General features: G+C 42.4%; 1 protein-coding gene and 2 pseudogenes across 1 annotated transcript; 1 reads left to right on the top strand and 2 right to left on the bottom strand.

Annotated features, from left to right (window-relative positions):
* Positions 1-5990: 5990 nt before the first annotated feature.
* LOC135697321 (heterogeneous nuclear ribonucleoprotein L-like) lies at positions 5991-11637 on the bottom strand (annotated as a pseudogene).
* A 9-nt stretch (positions 11638-11646) lies between these two features.
* Positions 11647-12741, top strand: LOC135697284 (serine protease easter-like). Its single transcript, XM_065216908.1, has 2 exons — positions 11647-11999; positions 12065-12741. Exons 1-2 carry the CDS (start codon positions 11710-11712, stop codon positions 12699-12701), a joined length of 927 nt encoding a protein of 308 aa, XP_065072980.1. The 5' UTR covers positions 11647-11709; the 3' UTR covers positions 12702-12741.
* Positions 12742-13061: 320 nt separating this feature from the next.
* LOC135697320 (phenoloxidase-activating factor 1-like) lies at positions 13062-15743 on the bottom strand (annotated as a pseudogene).
* Between the last annotated feature and the right edge of the window lie 2468 nt (positions 15744-18211).

Genomic DNA, 18211 nt, shown 5'->3' with positions numbered 1-18211 from the left:
CCAAGCGTCACCTTGTTCAAAGACGATTCCACCACCACTATCTCCATTGCAAGCTGAAGTACCATTCGTATAACCAGCACAGAACACCTTGCTGGTCAACACTCTGCCGTACAATTCCGGTTCTTTTCGCTTACACTCACGTTCCTCAACAACCGGCAGCTTTGCCAACTTCAGCGTCGTCGAAGGAATATCATTCTCGGTGAATCCCCATCCAACAACAGCGCCAAGTTTACCTGGTTCCAAATTGATTTTTTTGCTGACGCAAGCCGGCAAAATCGAATCACTGAATGGAACCGGATTTTCCAGTTCCAACAGCGCAATATCATCCTTCAAATCATTCAACGAAAATCCAGAATGTCGATGAACCTTCAGCACGTTGAAGATCTTCCCATCGGGAGATCCAGCAGCGTTCACACCCAGCTGAACCGACAGCTTCTTCCGCTTGTTCGGATTTTCCGGGTCCATCGTGCAATGAGCTGCAGTGACTACGAACCGCTCACTGATCAGCGTCCCACCGCAGACGTACTCCGGATGATCGCCGGCCGCGTGCTGCCGAATCGCTGCGTGCCATGGCCAGTCGGTGATCTTGGCATCCATTCCGTTCACGATCAGCAGCGTGTTGGCATTTTTGGGGATACCGCACTGGAAATCGGCATTTTCGAACACCTCCGACGCTGAGCTTAGTCCCAGAACGATCAGCAACGGCAACAGTGCCGCCGTAAGGCTTATCATTTTAACCACCACCGTATGTTTTAATCTCGTGCAGCCTTTTCCGTCAAGCAACGGATCGCAACTGATTGCCACGCATTTTCAGAATGATCTCAGAACGACATTTGGTGGTCATCTTGTTCTTGTTGCCTTCTTGAGAAACATGTTCCACAAGAATTTCGACCAAGAAATGGGAAACCCCATAGGACAAGAAACAGATAATGGAAGAAGAACGAGACGAGTGTTCCGCAGATGTGAAGCTGATTTACGCATCGTTGGGAACGGAGTGGAATGTTTTCTGCATGAACTGATTTGTTAATTGTGCTTGTTTAAGCTTACGGTAGGTTTTCTAATTTTAATCTCTCAAGTGTTTACCGAAAAATGTTATGACAAATAATGGCATGCTTTGATGCAGGGATCACGCCATAATTGAGATGCTAATTTATTCTAATGGCCATGGCTACTATGGTGTGATTTTGGCAGTCATTCCTTTATTCGTTCTCAACTGGGCGGTTAATGGAAAGTTTTGGAGATTTAATCGAGGTACAACTTTTGGGTGGGATCTGGCATCTCATTTCAGAGATTAACTATACTAGATTAGTTTGTTCCTTTGAAACAATAGAAAAATAAAAGGTTTATTAACCTTTGCAAGAACTGGAAATATTTTGTAACCTAACTAGGGAATTTTATCTCATCTGAGTGACACGTGTACAGAAAAAGTATGACTCCCCCCCGGTGGACAAGCGTGGACATAGGCTTAACCCCTCCGTTATGCGGTAGTTAAAAACACAATGCAAATAATCATTTGCGGGGCTGTAACAAGATTTTCAAAATTTTATCCGCGACATCGCGGATTTGCTTCGTAGCTGCGCCTCTACCGACTGAGCTAAGGGGCTATCGTTTTTACACTTTGGAAAAAAAAACAATGTGTATTCTTCAGCTATTGATGTTCTTGGTAGTATAAATTCTGAGAATTTACTTACCTTACCAATCAGGCTAAGACCTTGTTGTCCTCTGCTGTCCGAAGAAGTCGTCTCAACTCTACTCGATCCATGGCCACACTTCGCCAGCCTCCTATAGTCTTTTAGACAGTCAACTTCGTGCGGCGGCGAATTTTATTCGACCAGAGCGTCCTCCGGAGTCCAAAGTAGGCACGATTGCCTGCCATAATGCGTCTTTGAATTTCTCTGTTGATATCATTTTCGGCGGTCACCAGTGAGCCCAAGTACACGAACTCATCGACCACCTCGATTTCGTCACCGTCAATCTAAACTCGGGGTGGGAGGCTAACATTGTCATCCCTAGAACCTCTTCCTTTCATGTATTTTGTCTTTGATACGTTGATAGCAGGTCCAATCCGCCTAGCTTCAGCCTTCAGTCGTTTCCGCTTTCGTCTCAAAGTTCCGTGCCATAATGTCAATGTCATCGGCGAAGCCAAGAAGCTGGATGGACTTCCTGAAGATCGTGCCACTCGTGTCTATCCCAGCTCTTCTGATCACACCTTCTAACGCGATGTTGAATAGCAGACACGCAAGTCCATCGCCTTGCCGTAACCCCCTTCGAGATTCAAAGGGACTCGAGAGTGTCCCCAATACTCGAACCACGCACATCACTCGATCCATCGTCGCCTTGTCCAATCGCGTCAGTTTATCCGGAAATCCGTACTCGTGCATAATCTGCCATAGCTGATCTCGATCGATTGTGTCGTATGCGGATTTGAAATCGATGAACAAATGATGTGTGGGCACGTTGTATTCGCGGCATTTCTGCAGAACCTACCGAATCACGAAAATTTGGTCCGTGGTAGCGCGGGCACCAATGAATCCCGCCTGGTATTGCCCCACGAACTCTGTTGCAAGTACCTTGTAGGCGCTCAGCAGTGTGATCGCGCGGTAGTTGCAGCAATCCAACTAGTCGCCCTTTTTGTAGATTGGGCATACGACAGCTTCCATCCACTCCTCTGGTAATATCTCCTCCTCCCAAATCTTGGCAATTACCCAGTGTAGCGCTCTAGCCAGTGCTTCACCACCGTATTTTAATAACTCACTTGGTAGTTGATCTACACCAGTTGCTTTGTTGTTCTTCAGCCGACCGATCTCATCCTCAACTTCTTGAAGATCAGGGGCCGGTAGCATGTCGTCTTCTGCGCATGCTCCAAGGTCTGTTGCCGTGCCACCTTCGTTTTCTGCTGCTGCGCCGTTGAGGTGCTCGTCATAGTACCAACAATCAATACGAGACTATCGATTTGAAATTGGCTCACTACTTGACTAGCCTATTGGTCCCAAGAAAATGATTAACGTATCCCATTCTAGTCAAAATTCTAGTACTACGCAATGTTTGTTTTGATTAGCTATGAAAGTTTGACAGATAAAATGAGGGGTTATTGGTTTTTCCTATGTTTCGAGGGGTGAATCGATTAGCTTGGGACCGAAGAGAGTACCAGAGCTGTGCTAAAAAGTTGAGCACGTTATTTCGGGACCTTCTAGTCTTAGAGTTACCTCTATGATAGTACTGCTTTCACCTCTCAATCACCTCACACTTGTTCGTGAGAAGGTTACCGTCCAAGTCCTTGCACATATCGGCTTGCGGCACGTAGCCTTTGCGCGAACTATTTAGCTTCTCGGTCTTCCTGCTGACGCTTCTTCCTTGGGAAAACCAAGTTTTGTCTGTTCCGCGGTTGTCTGTATCGCTCCACATTCAATCTCGTGCGGTGTTGCAGCATTCTCGCCCGTGCTGCATTCTTCTCCTCTACTAACAGTTTGCATTCACCGTCAAACCAGTAATTTCTTCGGTCCGGGATTGCAATACCTAGTGCCGCTGCAACAGTACTACCAACAATCAATACGAAACTAACGATTTCAAATTGGCTCACTACTTGACTAGCCTATTGGTCCCAAGCAAACGATTAACGTACCCTATTATAGTTGAAATTCTATTACTACACTATGTTTGTTTTGATTCGCTATGAAAGTTTGACAGATAACATCAGGGGTGTGTGGATTCATGCAGAACATGCAGGGGTGAGTGAAATAGCTTGGGACTGCTTGGGACCGTTGTTCTGGTACTGAGTGAGCCAAAAATAATAATGATTTTCTTCGGGACCCAGTGGTCTTAGAGTTACCTCTATGGTACTACCAATGGCGGAACGGATGTCCCTCCAGCCATCTTCAAGAGAAGCTGCGCCAATTCTGAAAATTTAGTGAACATTAATAGCAACAATCAATACGAAACTAACGATTTTAAATTGGCTCACCACTTTAGTAGCCTATTGGTCCCAAGCAAACGATTAACGCACCCTATTCTAGTCGAAATTCTAGTACTACGCAATGTTTGTTTTGATTCGCTATGAAAGTTTGACAAATAAAATGAGGGGTTATTGGTTTTTCCTATGTTTCGAGGGGTGAATCGATTAGCTTGGGACCGAAGAGAGTACCAGAGCTGAGCCAAAAAGTTGAGCACGTTATTTCGGGACCTTCTAGTCTTAGAGTTACCTCTATGTAAATAGGGTGAATAGAACGAATTACCATCCAATAAATTTAATTTGAGGTTTTCATTTTAAGAACTATAAAAACAATTTTTTTAGGAGTTCTTCAAAAGAGTTTTAAGGAAAATGTTAAGGTAATTCCAAGGGGTTGGTCACTCTGCACAGTGTGTCAAAACTAAGCTTGGACACACCAGTTGTTTTGATTATAGATACTATAGATTCCATAGATAGGCAGAGGAAAAGTATAATGTAGCCAAACGAACTGTCAGTTAGTATAGAAAAACGAGCATGACGTCATCATGGTGTTGTTTGAGGGAGAAGTATTGTAATATTATGAGCACAAAACGCGTTCCACACTCCACATTCCGATTTATTTCACGGACAACGCAAGAAGAAAATATAAAGCAATTAATTAATTAATTTAGCTTTATTTAGGAGGCTTTCAGCCTTAGGCTGGTTCGCCTCCAAATATAAAGCAAACCATTCCTCGATACATTGTTGCAAATATTTGCTTTGCACTTCATTTTGAATTTTTACGCACGAAACAAAACAAAACTGCACAACGAAGAGCTCTATGATGACATGAACTTTTTTCACGGATGCCAGTAAGATCATTTATTTTTCATGGTCGCCAAAACAACTTTTTGTGCCTCCGCTTATCTATGGAATCTATACACGGCGAATGAGAACGACCCAAATTTGAGTTTAGTTAACTCATAATCGCCAAAAGTGCAGGAACTCAGCGATGAGTAAAATTTGTTTCATGATTTCCTGTGGAAAACCTAAAAAATCTGCCGGAAAATGAGGAAATTGACGAAAATTTTATTCAGTCTTGGAGTAGTACCAATAGACTGAGTGAATCCAATCTTTACTTTTCTCAAATTTGGGAATTTTTCCCTGAAAAATCCTCGAAAAACTTGGGAAAACATGAGGCAAAATTACTCATCGCTGAGTTCCTGCACTTTTGGCGATTATGAGTGAACTAAACTCAAACTTGGGTCGTTCTCATTCGCCGTGTAGTATCTATAGTTTTCATTGTTTTGATTCGATGAAAGTTTGACAGATAAAATGAAGGGATAGTAGATTTTCCTAGAGTCGGTGTATAATGAGTCACGCCAAGAGAAAAACAGTTGAACTCGCATCACGGTTTTCGAAAGATTCCCTTTCTTTTCACTTGGCAACAGAGGACTTCTGCATCAACTTCAAATGACTTCTAGCGAGGAAAAAAATTAACGGCTGTAGTAAATAATTATATCAGTGATTTTGTCGAATTATCTTAAAGGAAAATAGTAGAAATTGTCATTATTGATCATTACAAAACGTATCGCATGACAAATGTAATGCTCACTGCGTGTATATGATCATTTCTTCGATTATATTTTATATTTAATTGCAATACCTTTCGTGGACCTTTCATAGCATCGTAATGCTTGTGTACTTTGCACGATAGGTAGCCGGTTTGACAGTTCAATAGGTAGACTTGGCTTCACTCTTGGCGTGACTCATTATACACCGACTCTAGATTTTCCTATGTTTCGAGGGGTGAATCGATTAGCTTGGGACCAGAGCTGAGCCAAAAAGTTGAGCTCGTTTCTTCGGGACCTTCTGGTCTTAAGCAAACCCCACACGTATCAATATATTGACGCGAAGGGGAATTATTGACGTTAATATTGATGATGTGAATACAGAAATATTGTCAATACCGATGTATTGACGTCAATATTGAATGTATTGACAATACGATTATTGTCAATAAAAGCAATCGTGTACGGTCCACATTAGAGTTACCTCTGTGCTCTTACATTGGTTCATCGTGTTCGGATTTGAGACAGTCGTCCGTCACCGAAATGGGCGTTACACCACCGGACGCTGCTAGCACGGCGTAGGCTGTCGCGGCTGCTGCCGACATTGGGTTGCCAGGTGCTGGTGCTATGTCCATGCCCATGTTTTCGATGTTCTCGTTGCTTCACGCACCGTTCATCGTCTTGGAGGAGGAGAAGCACAGCTTCATAATGACCGGGAATGTTGTGCCTTTGTGATCGATCGTGCTGTGGTTCCACTTCATGATGGCGTTCACCGCCAGGGCTACGCTCGGGATCTCGACCAATCCGGAGGAGGAACGTTCCGATTTCAGCGGGAACATTCGCACTTGCGACGGGTGGCAGTCCTTGGTGGTGAATGCAGTCAGCAGCAGATCCTCGGACATACCGGGTGGAGAATTGAAGAAGTGGAGAATCTTGCTCGGGAAATGAAGCTATTGTTCTTTGAAGCTGATCGAATTGTCCGGCACGGTGTAGAGGTTGGTGGACTCTGACAAGTAGTTCTGCTTGGAAAATGCAATCTGAATTTGGCTAGGGTAAACGCTCCTATAGTTGCGGTACGTTAGAAGCGTTAGGTCCCTATAGTTGTGTATTGAGTCTCCATGCACAACTATAGGAACCTAACGCTTCTAACGTACCGCAACTATAGGAGCGTTTCCCCTACCATCATTACCGATTGGAATGTTGTTCAAATGCTGAATGCTCTTTGTTCCTCAGGAACTTTATCCTGACTACATTTCCGTACAGGCAGAGCAGATTGAACAGTTTATCAATGATGGCTGTGTTTTTATCGAGTTCGTAGACCATCATCAATGCACCCTGTTGCTGTGCCGGTTGAATGAAGTTGGCTGGTCCGTTTCGGGTCAGGCGGTGAAAAATTCGGTGCAAATCCGTTTAATCCGCCGGCTCCCAGAAGGGCTGGTTTAAGACCATGGTTGACTAATGATTGCCGGTCGTTGTACGGGGTGGATCTTCTGCCGAAGATGGTAGGATCAACAGTTGGATCGTGTAGCAACGGGACTCCTCCGTTGCAGGCATCCTTGGAGACGGCTGCTTCCAATGTGTAGTCCCAACTGAAGTCCACGTCGTTTTTGTAAACATTTAGTTTTTCTGGCTTGACATAGTCGATCTTCATGAAGGCACACTAGGGTGCTTCATTCTGAAAAAAGTGATGAATTTCTGAAGGGCCACCCTCCAGTTCGATTCATAGCCCCAAAATATGAACCTGTGCAAAAATTGGTAAAGATTGATGAAGGTTTAGAGGTCGCGCCAATGATTTGAAATTTGTATGGGAATTACTATGGAAGAATTTAAAAAATCGCTTATATCGCTATAACTTTGCTTCTACTTGTCCAAATGTCGAAAAAATTTAGTATGTTATTGCTATGGCAATAAACAAAAAGCCTACAGTTGCTACGCTCAGTTTTGCAGCGTATCAAGAATTATAAAAATGTGAAAAAATGGCAAAATAGGGTAAATTGACAGATGAATATGTACAAGGCAACAACGCCAATTTCATCGCAACAACAACAGGCTTGTTGATCATTGTCATGACAACCACATATTTTTTTTTTTCAACGTTTGGACAACTACAACCAAAGTTAGAGCAATGTAAACGAAAATCAATAATTTCCCATACTAATTCACCAAAATCTCCATACAAAATCCAAATCATTGGCGCGACCTCTAAACCTTCATCAATCTTTACCATTTTTTGCACAGGTTCATATTTTGGGGCTATGAATCGAACTGGAGGGTGGCCTATCAAAAATTCATCACTTTTTTCAAAATGAAACACCCTAAGGCACACTGCAGTGTGCAGCAACCGGAGTAGGTGTCACAGCCATCGCGGGCTCTGGTGGCGGATTCAATGCTGTCAAACTCAACCATAGCTTGGACTCCATTCTTCTTGAATATCTTGATACGTTGCACTTCTCCGTTGGGTGAGCAGCTGGTGTGAAGAACGTCCACTGTAATAGCATAGAGGTAACTCTAAGACCAGGAGATCCCGAATAAATGTGCTCAACTTTTTGGCTCAGCTCTGGTATTATCTTCGGTCCCAAGCTAATCGGTTCACCCCTAGAAACATAGGAAAATCCACTAACCCCTCTTTTTATCTGTCAAACTTTCATAGCGAATCAAAACAAACATAGTGTTGTACTAGAATTTTTACTAGAATGGGGTACGTGATCGATTTGCTTGGGACCAATAGGCTAGTCAAGTAGTGAGCCAATTTAAAATCGTTAGTTTCGTATTGATTGTTGGTAATAGGATAGACTGGATTAATGATGCTGAACAGCAGGATATGGTTGGGCCGGGTTGCTACCTCGCGCTTTCGCCGAGGCTCATCTGTTACGTTGATGTTGTTGTTGTTCCGGCTATTGAGCGGAACCGTCTCGATTATCTCCTAGTCACCACCGGCACCGTTTCCGTTGAACGCCATGATCATTGGAATTGAGCTTTGTTTACTAGCATACACGGGCAAGCAAAGAGGAGGGAACCTGTTGAAAAACCTGGAACTCAACGTAGACTCGTACTAGGTGAAGCCATTGAGGTAACTCTAAGACCAGAAGGTCCCGAATAAATGTGCTCAACTTTTTGGCTCAGCTCTGGTACTCTCTTCGGTCCCAAGCTAATCGATGCACCCCTCGAAACATAGGAAAATCCACGAACCACTCATTTTATCGGTCAAACATCCATAGCGAATCAAAACAAACATAGTGTTGTACTAGAATTCCGACTAGAATGGAATACGTTAATCGATTTGCTTGGGACCAATAGGCTAGTCAAGTAGTTAAGCCAATTTTAAAAAGTTAGTTTCCAACCGGTGGTGAAACTCTACCCACAAGGTCCGTAAATGTTCTTCCTACTCCCGGGTCATCTCAGGTTTCGAAAAAGAAAACAAAAACAAGCGCTGTTAAAATACCGGGTTGCCAAACAAGGCATTATTCACAAGCAAACAGAAGTCAGTTCAATGACTTCTCGGCACTGCCGGTACAGCTGTGGCACACTGTGAAAAAATGTTGCGCGAAATAAATGTGTAGAGTGACCACCCCTTGTTTTCACCACAATTTTAACATTTCAATTTCTTAGGATCTTTCTTGACAGGACAACCGTCCTTTGCGTAAGAGGAATCACCACAATTCATGCATTTAGCTGTCATGTAGCAATGTTTTGTTCTTTGATCTGATACAGGAATTCACCACTGGGCCGACCTTTCAAGTCAACCTTGAACAGACATTCAGTTTTGGTGTCGTAAGTGAAAAATTGGTGCTGCTTCTCAGCAAGATACTTGAGAAGCCGTATGAATCCATTTAAGGTTTCAGCCGTGCACGGCATTCACCCCGACGACCAATATGAAGTGGAAACTTGAATTTAACGGATTTCAAAAGTTCCTTGCGAAGAACATGGAAATCGGAAGTGGTTATCACAATAGGGAGGACCTTTTCCTTCTTGGCATGTTTAAAGGAATTTTGATTGCTCAAATAAATGTCATGAAGAGGGGGATCAAGGGATTGCCCTTTTTTTAATTTAGGCATCATGGCGGCAGAAAAACGTTTCTCCAAATCGACTTCCAAGCAGATTACTACGAATCCGAAGGATCGAAGAAGAGATTTCCAAATCGATATCCAAGCAGTATACCATAGAGGTAACTTTAGGACTAGTAGCATTGAGGTAACTCTAAGACTAGAAGGTACCGAAGAAACGTTCTCAACTTTTTGGCTCACCTCTGGTACTCTCTTCGGCCCCAAGCTAATCGATGCACCCCTCGAAACATACAAATATCCACGAACCCCTCATTTTATCTGTCAAACTTTCATAGCGAATCAAAACAAACTTAGTGTAGTACTAGAATTCTGACTAGAATGGGGTTCGTTAATCGATTTGCTTGGGACCAATAGGCTAGTCAAGTAGTGAGCCATTTTAAAATCGTTAGTTTCCACCGGTTTGTTGCTTGAGTTGTGTGAGGGGGGGGGGGGGGGGGGGGATTGTTTAGGAAAAGTTTCGAGTGCCTACGGTCAAAAAAAAAAATTCTAAAGAAGTAAATGGTCGATTGTCCAGCAGGGGGTCTAATACCTCTAGAAAAAGGGTCTACGTAAATTATTAAGAGCCCCTAAGGTATGTTTGGCTGTACCAGAGTTGATAATAGAAGTGTTACGCAGACTGAAACCAAATTCTACCCATCGAACTGTCAAACCGTCTACCTATCGTGCATAAGTAGACAAACTGACTCTGTTGCATGGGAAACATTATTGTATAACGAAGGAAAATTTCACAACCCAGGTGAAGTCATCCGAGGTATAAACAAATACAAAGGCTTCCAAAATGAAAAAAAATACCCATTGATCGACATCAGTGTAGCAAGCTTCACTCTACGTAACTCTTCTATTATCAACTCTGGTATGTACAAGGTTATCTATTATATAGTTAATCATAGAGGTTGAATGGACTACCCGCATAAACGCGAACCATCACATGACCTTACCGATAATGGTTATAAATTGTTTATAATCCCTGCTAAACTTCAACTGAAATGGTTATGGAACTTTACATGAACGTTTGTGTGATAAAGTTTTAACCTTATGTATTATGGTTTTTTGGAAGCGGACCTTACAAATAATGGGTTGTTAAGAACCATTACCATTCCAAATTCTTGTTTTCTCCATACATTATCGGAAAGAGAACTATATTAGAACGTTTTTACTTATGGTTTGAGAACATTAATAGTTATGGTTATGGTAGTCAGTAAGGTCCATTAATGGTTTTGTATTATCGCTCAACTTTACGTGAAATATATCGTGAATTGGTAATCAGTAATTTACAGGCAACCAATTTGCGATATATTCCACATAAAGTTGATCGATGTTACAAAACCATTCATGGACCTTACTGGTTACCATAACCATTACCATTAATGTTCTCAAACCATAAGTTAAAAGGTTTTAGTATAGTTTTCTTTCAGAAAATGTATGGAGAAAACAAGAATTTTGAATGGTAATGGTTCTTAACAACCCATTATTTGTAAGGTCCACTTCCAAAAAACTATAATACTTAAGGTTAAAACTTTATCATTAAACGTTCATGTAAAGTTCCATAACCATTTCAGTTGAAGTTTAGCAGGGATTATAAACAATTTATAAACATTTTAGGTAAGGTCAATTTATGGTTCGCGCTTATGCGGGTAATCATTACATTCTACTTGGCCAGTTTTGTTCGATGCTCACATCACCAATCCATTTGATGCTTTGAAGAATCAGTGTAAGCTGTAAATACCGACTCCAATAGCTTATAACTTACTTGACATAAAACAATATTAAACTCAAGGATGTAGTAATTACAACTAATTATGGCAATGTTCTCATGGGATGATTTCAAAATGTGCCATCTGAAGAACCACGCAAGATGTTTTGTTCGAACAACAGCCATGAATTGACGCATGAAGCACAAGGGGAAGAACCAAAAATCTTATTTGAAGAACACCTAGAACCAAATCAACAGCATCGTCACTTCGCACACTCTGTCTTCAATCCACTCGCTCAACCGGTTGGAGGAAAAATCCCACAATTTACAACTTCTTGATTCTCACTCCATTCGTATTTCACTGTTCACCGCCGACGTCGTCATCGTCGCAAATCGTGCCATTTAGTCCTAGCAGCGACATTGCTCAAAGCGGATCGTTGTTATAAGAGTTCCAGAATGAAGATTTTCGTTTGTTTGATAGCGCTCATCGCGGCCATCCAAGTGGGTGCCCAGCGGGAACCGGTCAAGTTGAATCCATCCAAGTTGGCGCTCCTGCCGAAGGAGTGCGGCGTTGCCAAGTACCCTCCGTATCCAACTGGCATCTTGAGTAAGGTGTTTGAATTTCCATGGATTGCTTTGGTAAAGTTTAACAAGACTCGCCGACCGGCGACCTGTTTCGGGACGTTGATCAACCAGCGGTACGTGCTGTCGGTGATCGGATGCGTGAGGAAGACGAAGAAGGATCCGTAAGTTGCTTGCTTAACAGGTTTCAGATAGACGCTAGTTTTTAATTGGGAAAATCTATTTCCAGGGATTACATTCGATTGGGAGAGCAGTCAGCGCTAACGGATCCTGATTGCAGTGAGCTGAAGCAGAGCGATGGTTCCGAGCGTAAGGAATGCGCTGGTCCGGTGGTGGACATTCCGATCGAATCGTACGTTTCCCATCCGGAGTTTGATCAACCGATGTATACCAATGACCTGGCGTTGATGCGGATGTCCCGTGAAGTCGAGTACAATGATTACATTCGTCCGATTTGTCTTCCCACGACTCCGGAGTTGCTCAATGCCATTCCACACGATCTGCTGTTGACGGCCTGGGAGCTGGAAATGAACGTCCCGACGCATTACGTTGGTGAGTTGGAGAAGTACCAGGTCGAGAACTACAATCTGGATGCCTGCCAGCGAGAGTACGAGAAGATTGGCTTCACTCCGGAGCTTGAGATCAACCGATTCTGTGCCCGTCAAAAGGGACCGAACTATGTGTGCACTCGGATGGCAGGAGCACCGATCGGAGCAGTGGTGGACGTTGAAGGAACCCAGCGACATGTCCAGTTTGCTATGGCCAAATTTGCGCCACTCAACTGCACCGCTCGCCAAACGGTGCCAATCCTCGCAATGCGCATCACCGAATACATGGAATGGATTACGGACAATATAGAGGCGTGAGGAGATTGGCAAGGTGATTTGGAATTTGTCCAACATAATCATGTTTTCTAAGGAGTAAAATTCATCAACAGATTTTATTTTGAATAACAAATACAATTTCTAAATAAAAAGTTTACATTTTCTGGAGATTTTTATTTTTCACTATTTTATAGCATGGCTTACCTACCGCACTTAATAATATAAAATTCAAATTTCCGTTCAAGTTTAGCTCTAGATGCCGAATTTCAGTAATTTTGCACCTCCGAGCAGCAGGGCAGAAATCACAACAAAAAATTACGTTTGCTTGCTGAATTTCAACGCTCAGTAAAACTGAGATCTCGGCAAACAAATCCAAGCTGCACGCACTCCAGTCACGAACAGCTAAGGTTCAATATTCTCCAAAATCCACTGCAAATAGTAACCCATGCTCATGGCTAAACCAGGAATGACACTCCGGAAAGTACAATTTTGTGGAGCAAACTTCCACTGACCGAATAGAACAAATCGCTCGCCGTCCATATCCACGTAAGCTCCAATTGAAGCTCCATGAATCAGCTCACAATTGAACTCCGGTCCCAGCGGAAGGGCACATATTCGATCCGACTGGATTGGCGACTCCGGAATGAATCCAATTTTCTCGTAGGCCTTATGACATTTGTCGAGGCTCACCAGTTTATTGGAATAACGGCGGAGTTCACCACGGTAGACATTTCCCTTCATGAGGTCCATTTCCCACGCGGTCATGATTAGCTCCTCCGGTATCGTAGATCGGTGCGGGGAAAACAACGGCAGGCAAACCGGTTGGATGTTACCGGTGAATGATATGTCCGAGACCATTCGAATCAATGCAACATCGTTTCTGTACACGGGGATGTCAAACAAGGGATGGTGAACGATTGATTCGATTTTGACGTCCAGCACAGGACCCACGCAGAATTGTTCACCGCCATGGTCGATTCCGCAGTCAGGATTGGTTGACTCCTTGTGTTCACCCAAACGGATTTGATCTCTGAAATTTTCCATTTTTTAGATTAATCTGATTTTTATGAAGACACAAATCGACAGTGAGTATGCATAAGGGCGTAAACGCGATGATCGATTCTCTTCGTCGATTTTCTCTTGTGTTAATGACTCGCTAGAATTAACGTTTCTTGGTGCGTTTACTGCTGCTTTTGATAGGCAACACAACCTGTTACAACTCTGCATTTAACAAATTCTAGAAAATTGTTTCGTTTAGCTGTAGCAATGCAAAGAGAAAATCGATGAAGAGAATCGATCATCGCGTAGACGCCCTTATGCATGCTTACTGTCGAAATATTCTTACACTTTAATTTTTTTGAGTTTGCTCATACACCCAATCATGGATAGGACGTATCGCTGGTTGATCAGTGTTCCCAGACAGAACGGAATAGCTCCGTTCTTCTTCTTCTGGTAGCGTACCATCGCCATCCAGGGAAACTCGATAACTGACGTATCTTTCAAAGTGTTTTTTTTTTTATGTTACTTCATACGCGAAGTTAACGATTTTCAGAGTTGGTTGGAAATGCTAACATGAAGCTTTAGTGTGATGATTTATTAGCTAGAGAATGATCTTTAGAAGAATGTAGGTGGATAGTTCTGTTAGAGTACGGCAGTATGAAAATTGAATAGAAGTTGAAAATGAGCGAAGGGCCATTTAAGCGACAGTTTTCAAGATGACGCACATTTTTGCCTAGCCCGTACGATGTACGCGGGGACTTGAAGTATGTCTCCAAGTCCACAGGCAAAAATGTGGACGTATCTTGCTTGTTTTCAGATTGGGAACGAATAAAAGATCGACCGCAATCGACGGGCAACAGTAATGCATTTGGATGCAGCGGTATAGGCTCTATCTGGTCCTGCTGGCAACAAACAGCCCGTAGAATTCCGCCGATTTTGCAGATCGAATCATTGATGAAGTAGGCGTCATTTTGAGAAATGACCGATGCCCGAATTATGTTGAATATGTGCTTGCACTGCTGGAGTGGCACACAGGTTCCCTGTATCCCAGTAGGCGTTGTACACGGTACGTTCTCTGTTGGAGTGGAAACGGAATATGATACTAGATCCAGATTTTGTTTTAAGTTTACCGATACTTACTCTCTTCATTGTAAAGATTGTTAAAATCTATATTTGTGACGTTTTCAATCCAGCCCCAGTAGGCACTGACATTCGTGAACGCGGTGTATGACTCAGTCAGACACAGTCGAGATTCAGCGCGGCGAGACTTTGTAAACGATACAATGCCGGCAACATGCCAAGCATCACCCTGTTGCATTACCAAACCGCCACCACTGTCGCCATTGCAGGGCGCAGAACCTGTTTTGAAATTTAAAAAAAAATCAAAAATTCAAATTCCGGGGCCCTGATTAAACCTACCATTAGCATAACCAGCGCAGAACATCTCATTATTGAGCACATCTTCGAAAACCCCCGGATCGCTTTTTAAACACTCCGACTCCGTTACCACTGGCAGTGTGAGCTTCTTCAGAGTAGGCGACGTTCTATCGCTCTCCCCATACCCCCAGCCAACCACCGTTCCTACTTCGTATCGCAGCGTGGCTTTCTGGTTCAGGCAAGCTGGCAAAACGTGCTCATTGTCAATCAATCAATCGGATTCTGCAACTCCAACAGTGCAATATCGTGCAGGAAACTATCCCTCGAATATCCGTTCATGTGAATCGTCTTGACCGACCGATTCTGTTGTGACTCCTCCGGATGATCTATATTATACACCCCAGCCAACACGGTGATATCGGCCACGTTGCGTTTCAATTGGTGAGGATTGGTACTAACCACGCAATGAGCTGCAGTCAAGACATACCGACGACTGATTAAGGTTCCACCGCAAGCGTACTGCATCTGTCCATCCCTTGACTTTACAAACAGTGCAACATGCCACGGCCATAAACCATGGCTGGTATCCTGACCACTAACGATCAGGTAGGTAGATCTTGCATGAGGCAAGCCACAGCGAAAATCCTGCTCAGTTGAACTGATGCTGATCAACGTGCAGAGGAAGATCAAAACCGGAGGAAATTCCATTCTGGAGCGTCTGATCGAGTTGAGATCACTACACTGACTGGGGTTTTTCTTTTGAAATTTTGGACACTTGTACCCTCTTTCCAGAAGAAGCAATTTGTATAACTGGTTCAGTCCGGTCTTTGTCTGCTCGCAGTAGGCTTTAAGGACTATTTCTAGCGCCGGGGGATTTTCTTTTCAAAGTTCTCATTCAATTTTAGTGGACATTGTTTGCTTTATCTTTGATATGATAGGTTTGCCCTTTGGTTTTACCGAGGGGGTTTCCCGAACGCTAAAGGAATTGGAATTTCAGTCTGCTGCAGTCCGATCTTTTAAATTCTTTGGAATTCAAAAATGGCGTGACATTTTTTCACATCTCTGTTGCGATATTCCAATTTCGAGATATGTTTTTTTTGACCCTACCCAAGGTAATCCTGCTTGGACATCGTTTTGAAAAATTCCTCTCCGATCCTTTGGATTCTTCCAGTAATATGCTTGGAAGTCGATTTGGAGAAACGTTTTTCTGCTTAAATGCAAAAGAAAAGGGCAATCTCTTGATCCCCCTTCTGATGAAATTAATTTGAGAAATCAATTGGATATGCTCACGGATGATGAGAATCAGGGTGTCGACTCAATGAAGAAAACAAAATTCCCTGTTTTGATCTAATTTCTGTCCTACTAAGCACAACCCGCGCTTTACCTCTGTTTTTTAACGGGAATATTAATGTCAAGGATGACTTGTAAATGTATTCACCTTTCCATACGTACCGTTGGATTTGATAAAGAGTCAACAATTGTTGAGATATTGTTTAAAATCTAATACTGCTTCTTGATTATAAATTCGTTCTACACAGCAAAAAATAAATTAAAAACGTAAATATTCATACAATGTGCTCTAACAGAATTTATGTTGTAGCTAATGAACTAACGCATCGGAACAAACCTATTATTGTTTTGTGCATGGTGAAATCATTGATATTATTGATCTTTTCTGATCGATAGAACGGAAATGGGCGATAACGATGAAGTAGCGCTCTACCTTTTTCCCTGATTTTCCAGTAATTAAAAAAAAATCCAGGTGCGATATCTACACGGTTTTGTCAACACAACCTCATCAGCAATTTGCTTTCCTCGGATATTTACTACCCAACATACAATTCTAGCTGCAGACCAGCCTATACAGGCACAAATTAGATGCATAATTTTTCAGTTGTATCAGCTAGTCTGCAGCCCAAATTGTTAGATGGGTAGTGCTTTCTGGACATTTTTTCATGAAATACCACATGGACCTCTAAACCATGAAGAGTGATCCAGTACAATTTCAAATTGAATAAAGCGATCGATACATTTTATAGAATGCAAAAAAAAAAAGAAATCGCGGTTGTCAAAAACGGGAAGGCACCACATTTTTCTAAATTCACAAATTGTAATCGCGGTAACGAAGGAAACTGCAACCATCTCGATATTAAACTACATATAAGTCTTGCTTAATCACTTAGAATTTTCAACAAGTTTGCTCGATTTACTCCATGATATACGAAAATATCCTTGGCATGGCGATTTTCTCACCCTTAGAAGTAGTGTTGATAATATTCACCAAAACTCACTATGACTCGCGAACTTTTACCTTGTTGAACTTCGGGAAATATCGTGAACTTTTTCAAGCTCTTTTCTGACTGTTCCTGAACTCAACGCTATGGGGCAGAAGTTCAACCAGTTCTCCTACATCTTATATATGAAACACTTGTCTTTAATCCCTTGATCACAATTTGAGACCCAGCTCCGCAAGAAAATTATTCCTGTTAATAGGCTTAACCAAACGCTAATTTGCGGCCAGATTCCTATGGTGGGAAATCGTAAAAACAGCGATTCCACCTTTCACTGAGAAGCTAATTTTTCGAGCTAATCAGATTTACAATGAAGACCTAGAATACTCAATAAATCCACTCTATGTTGTCGAGGCAATGCTTGTCTACGTTTCTTTGAATCATATTTCAATCATAAAAGTGCTAATCCAAGCATCAAAGACAAAAATCCACCCAAGCAAGACCATTATCCTAAATTTTTATTTGATCAAGCTGAGCTAATGAAGCTGTTTAGAACACAATAAGGAACAGGAACTACAAGTGTCCAGAAAAAAATCATCCTCTTCTCTTAACTCTTCACCATTCTTGAATTTACTCAAAAGCGCTCAAAAGGATCTAAGTCAGACGCAATAAGGTGTAACATCTACTAAGAGCGCAATGGGAGCGCAAGTCAATCCAAAGCCGAGGATAAAGGACGGGTAATGGCTGAATAGTCTATGCGGACCACTTGAAAGCCATGGGAAAAGGAAGGGATTAAAGAGGCCGGTTATTGGAGGTTTTGAGAAAATGACACATAGTGATGCTTATTGTAAAGAAACCGAAAATCCATCTCCCACTGCTTCATCCTTTCACGTATATACCAAATTGATATTTTAAAGCAATAATCAAAATAAACAGACAATACAT

Source organism: Ochlerotatus camptorhynchus, unplaced genomic scaffold, assembly GCF_037179485.1.
Source record: "Ochlerotatus camptorhynchus isolate MF236.1 unplaced genomic scaffold, CSIRO-AGI_Acam_v1.1 ptg000070l, whole genome shotgun sequence".
NCBI lineage: Eukaryota > Metazoa > Arthropoda > Insecta > Diptera > Culicidae > Ochlerotatus > Ochlerotatus camptorhynchus.
The sequence above is the reverse complement of the archived record's forward strand: the minus strand, read 5'-3'. Positions and strand labels throughout refer to the sequence as shown.

Bases quoted from the DNA above. Each gene is read 5' to 3' on its own strand.
- LOC135697284 (XM_065216908.1), top strand. From the start codon at position 11,710: ATGAAGATTTTCGTTTGTTTGATAGCGCTCATCGCGGCCATCCAAGTG. The intron at 12,000-12,064 runs GTAAGTTGCTTG...ATCTATTTCCAG, and splicing joins AGGAAGACGAAGAAGGATCC to GGATTACATTCGATTGGGAG.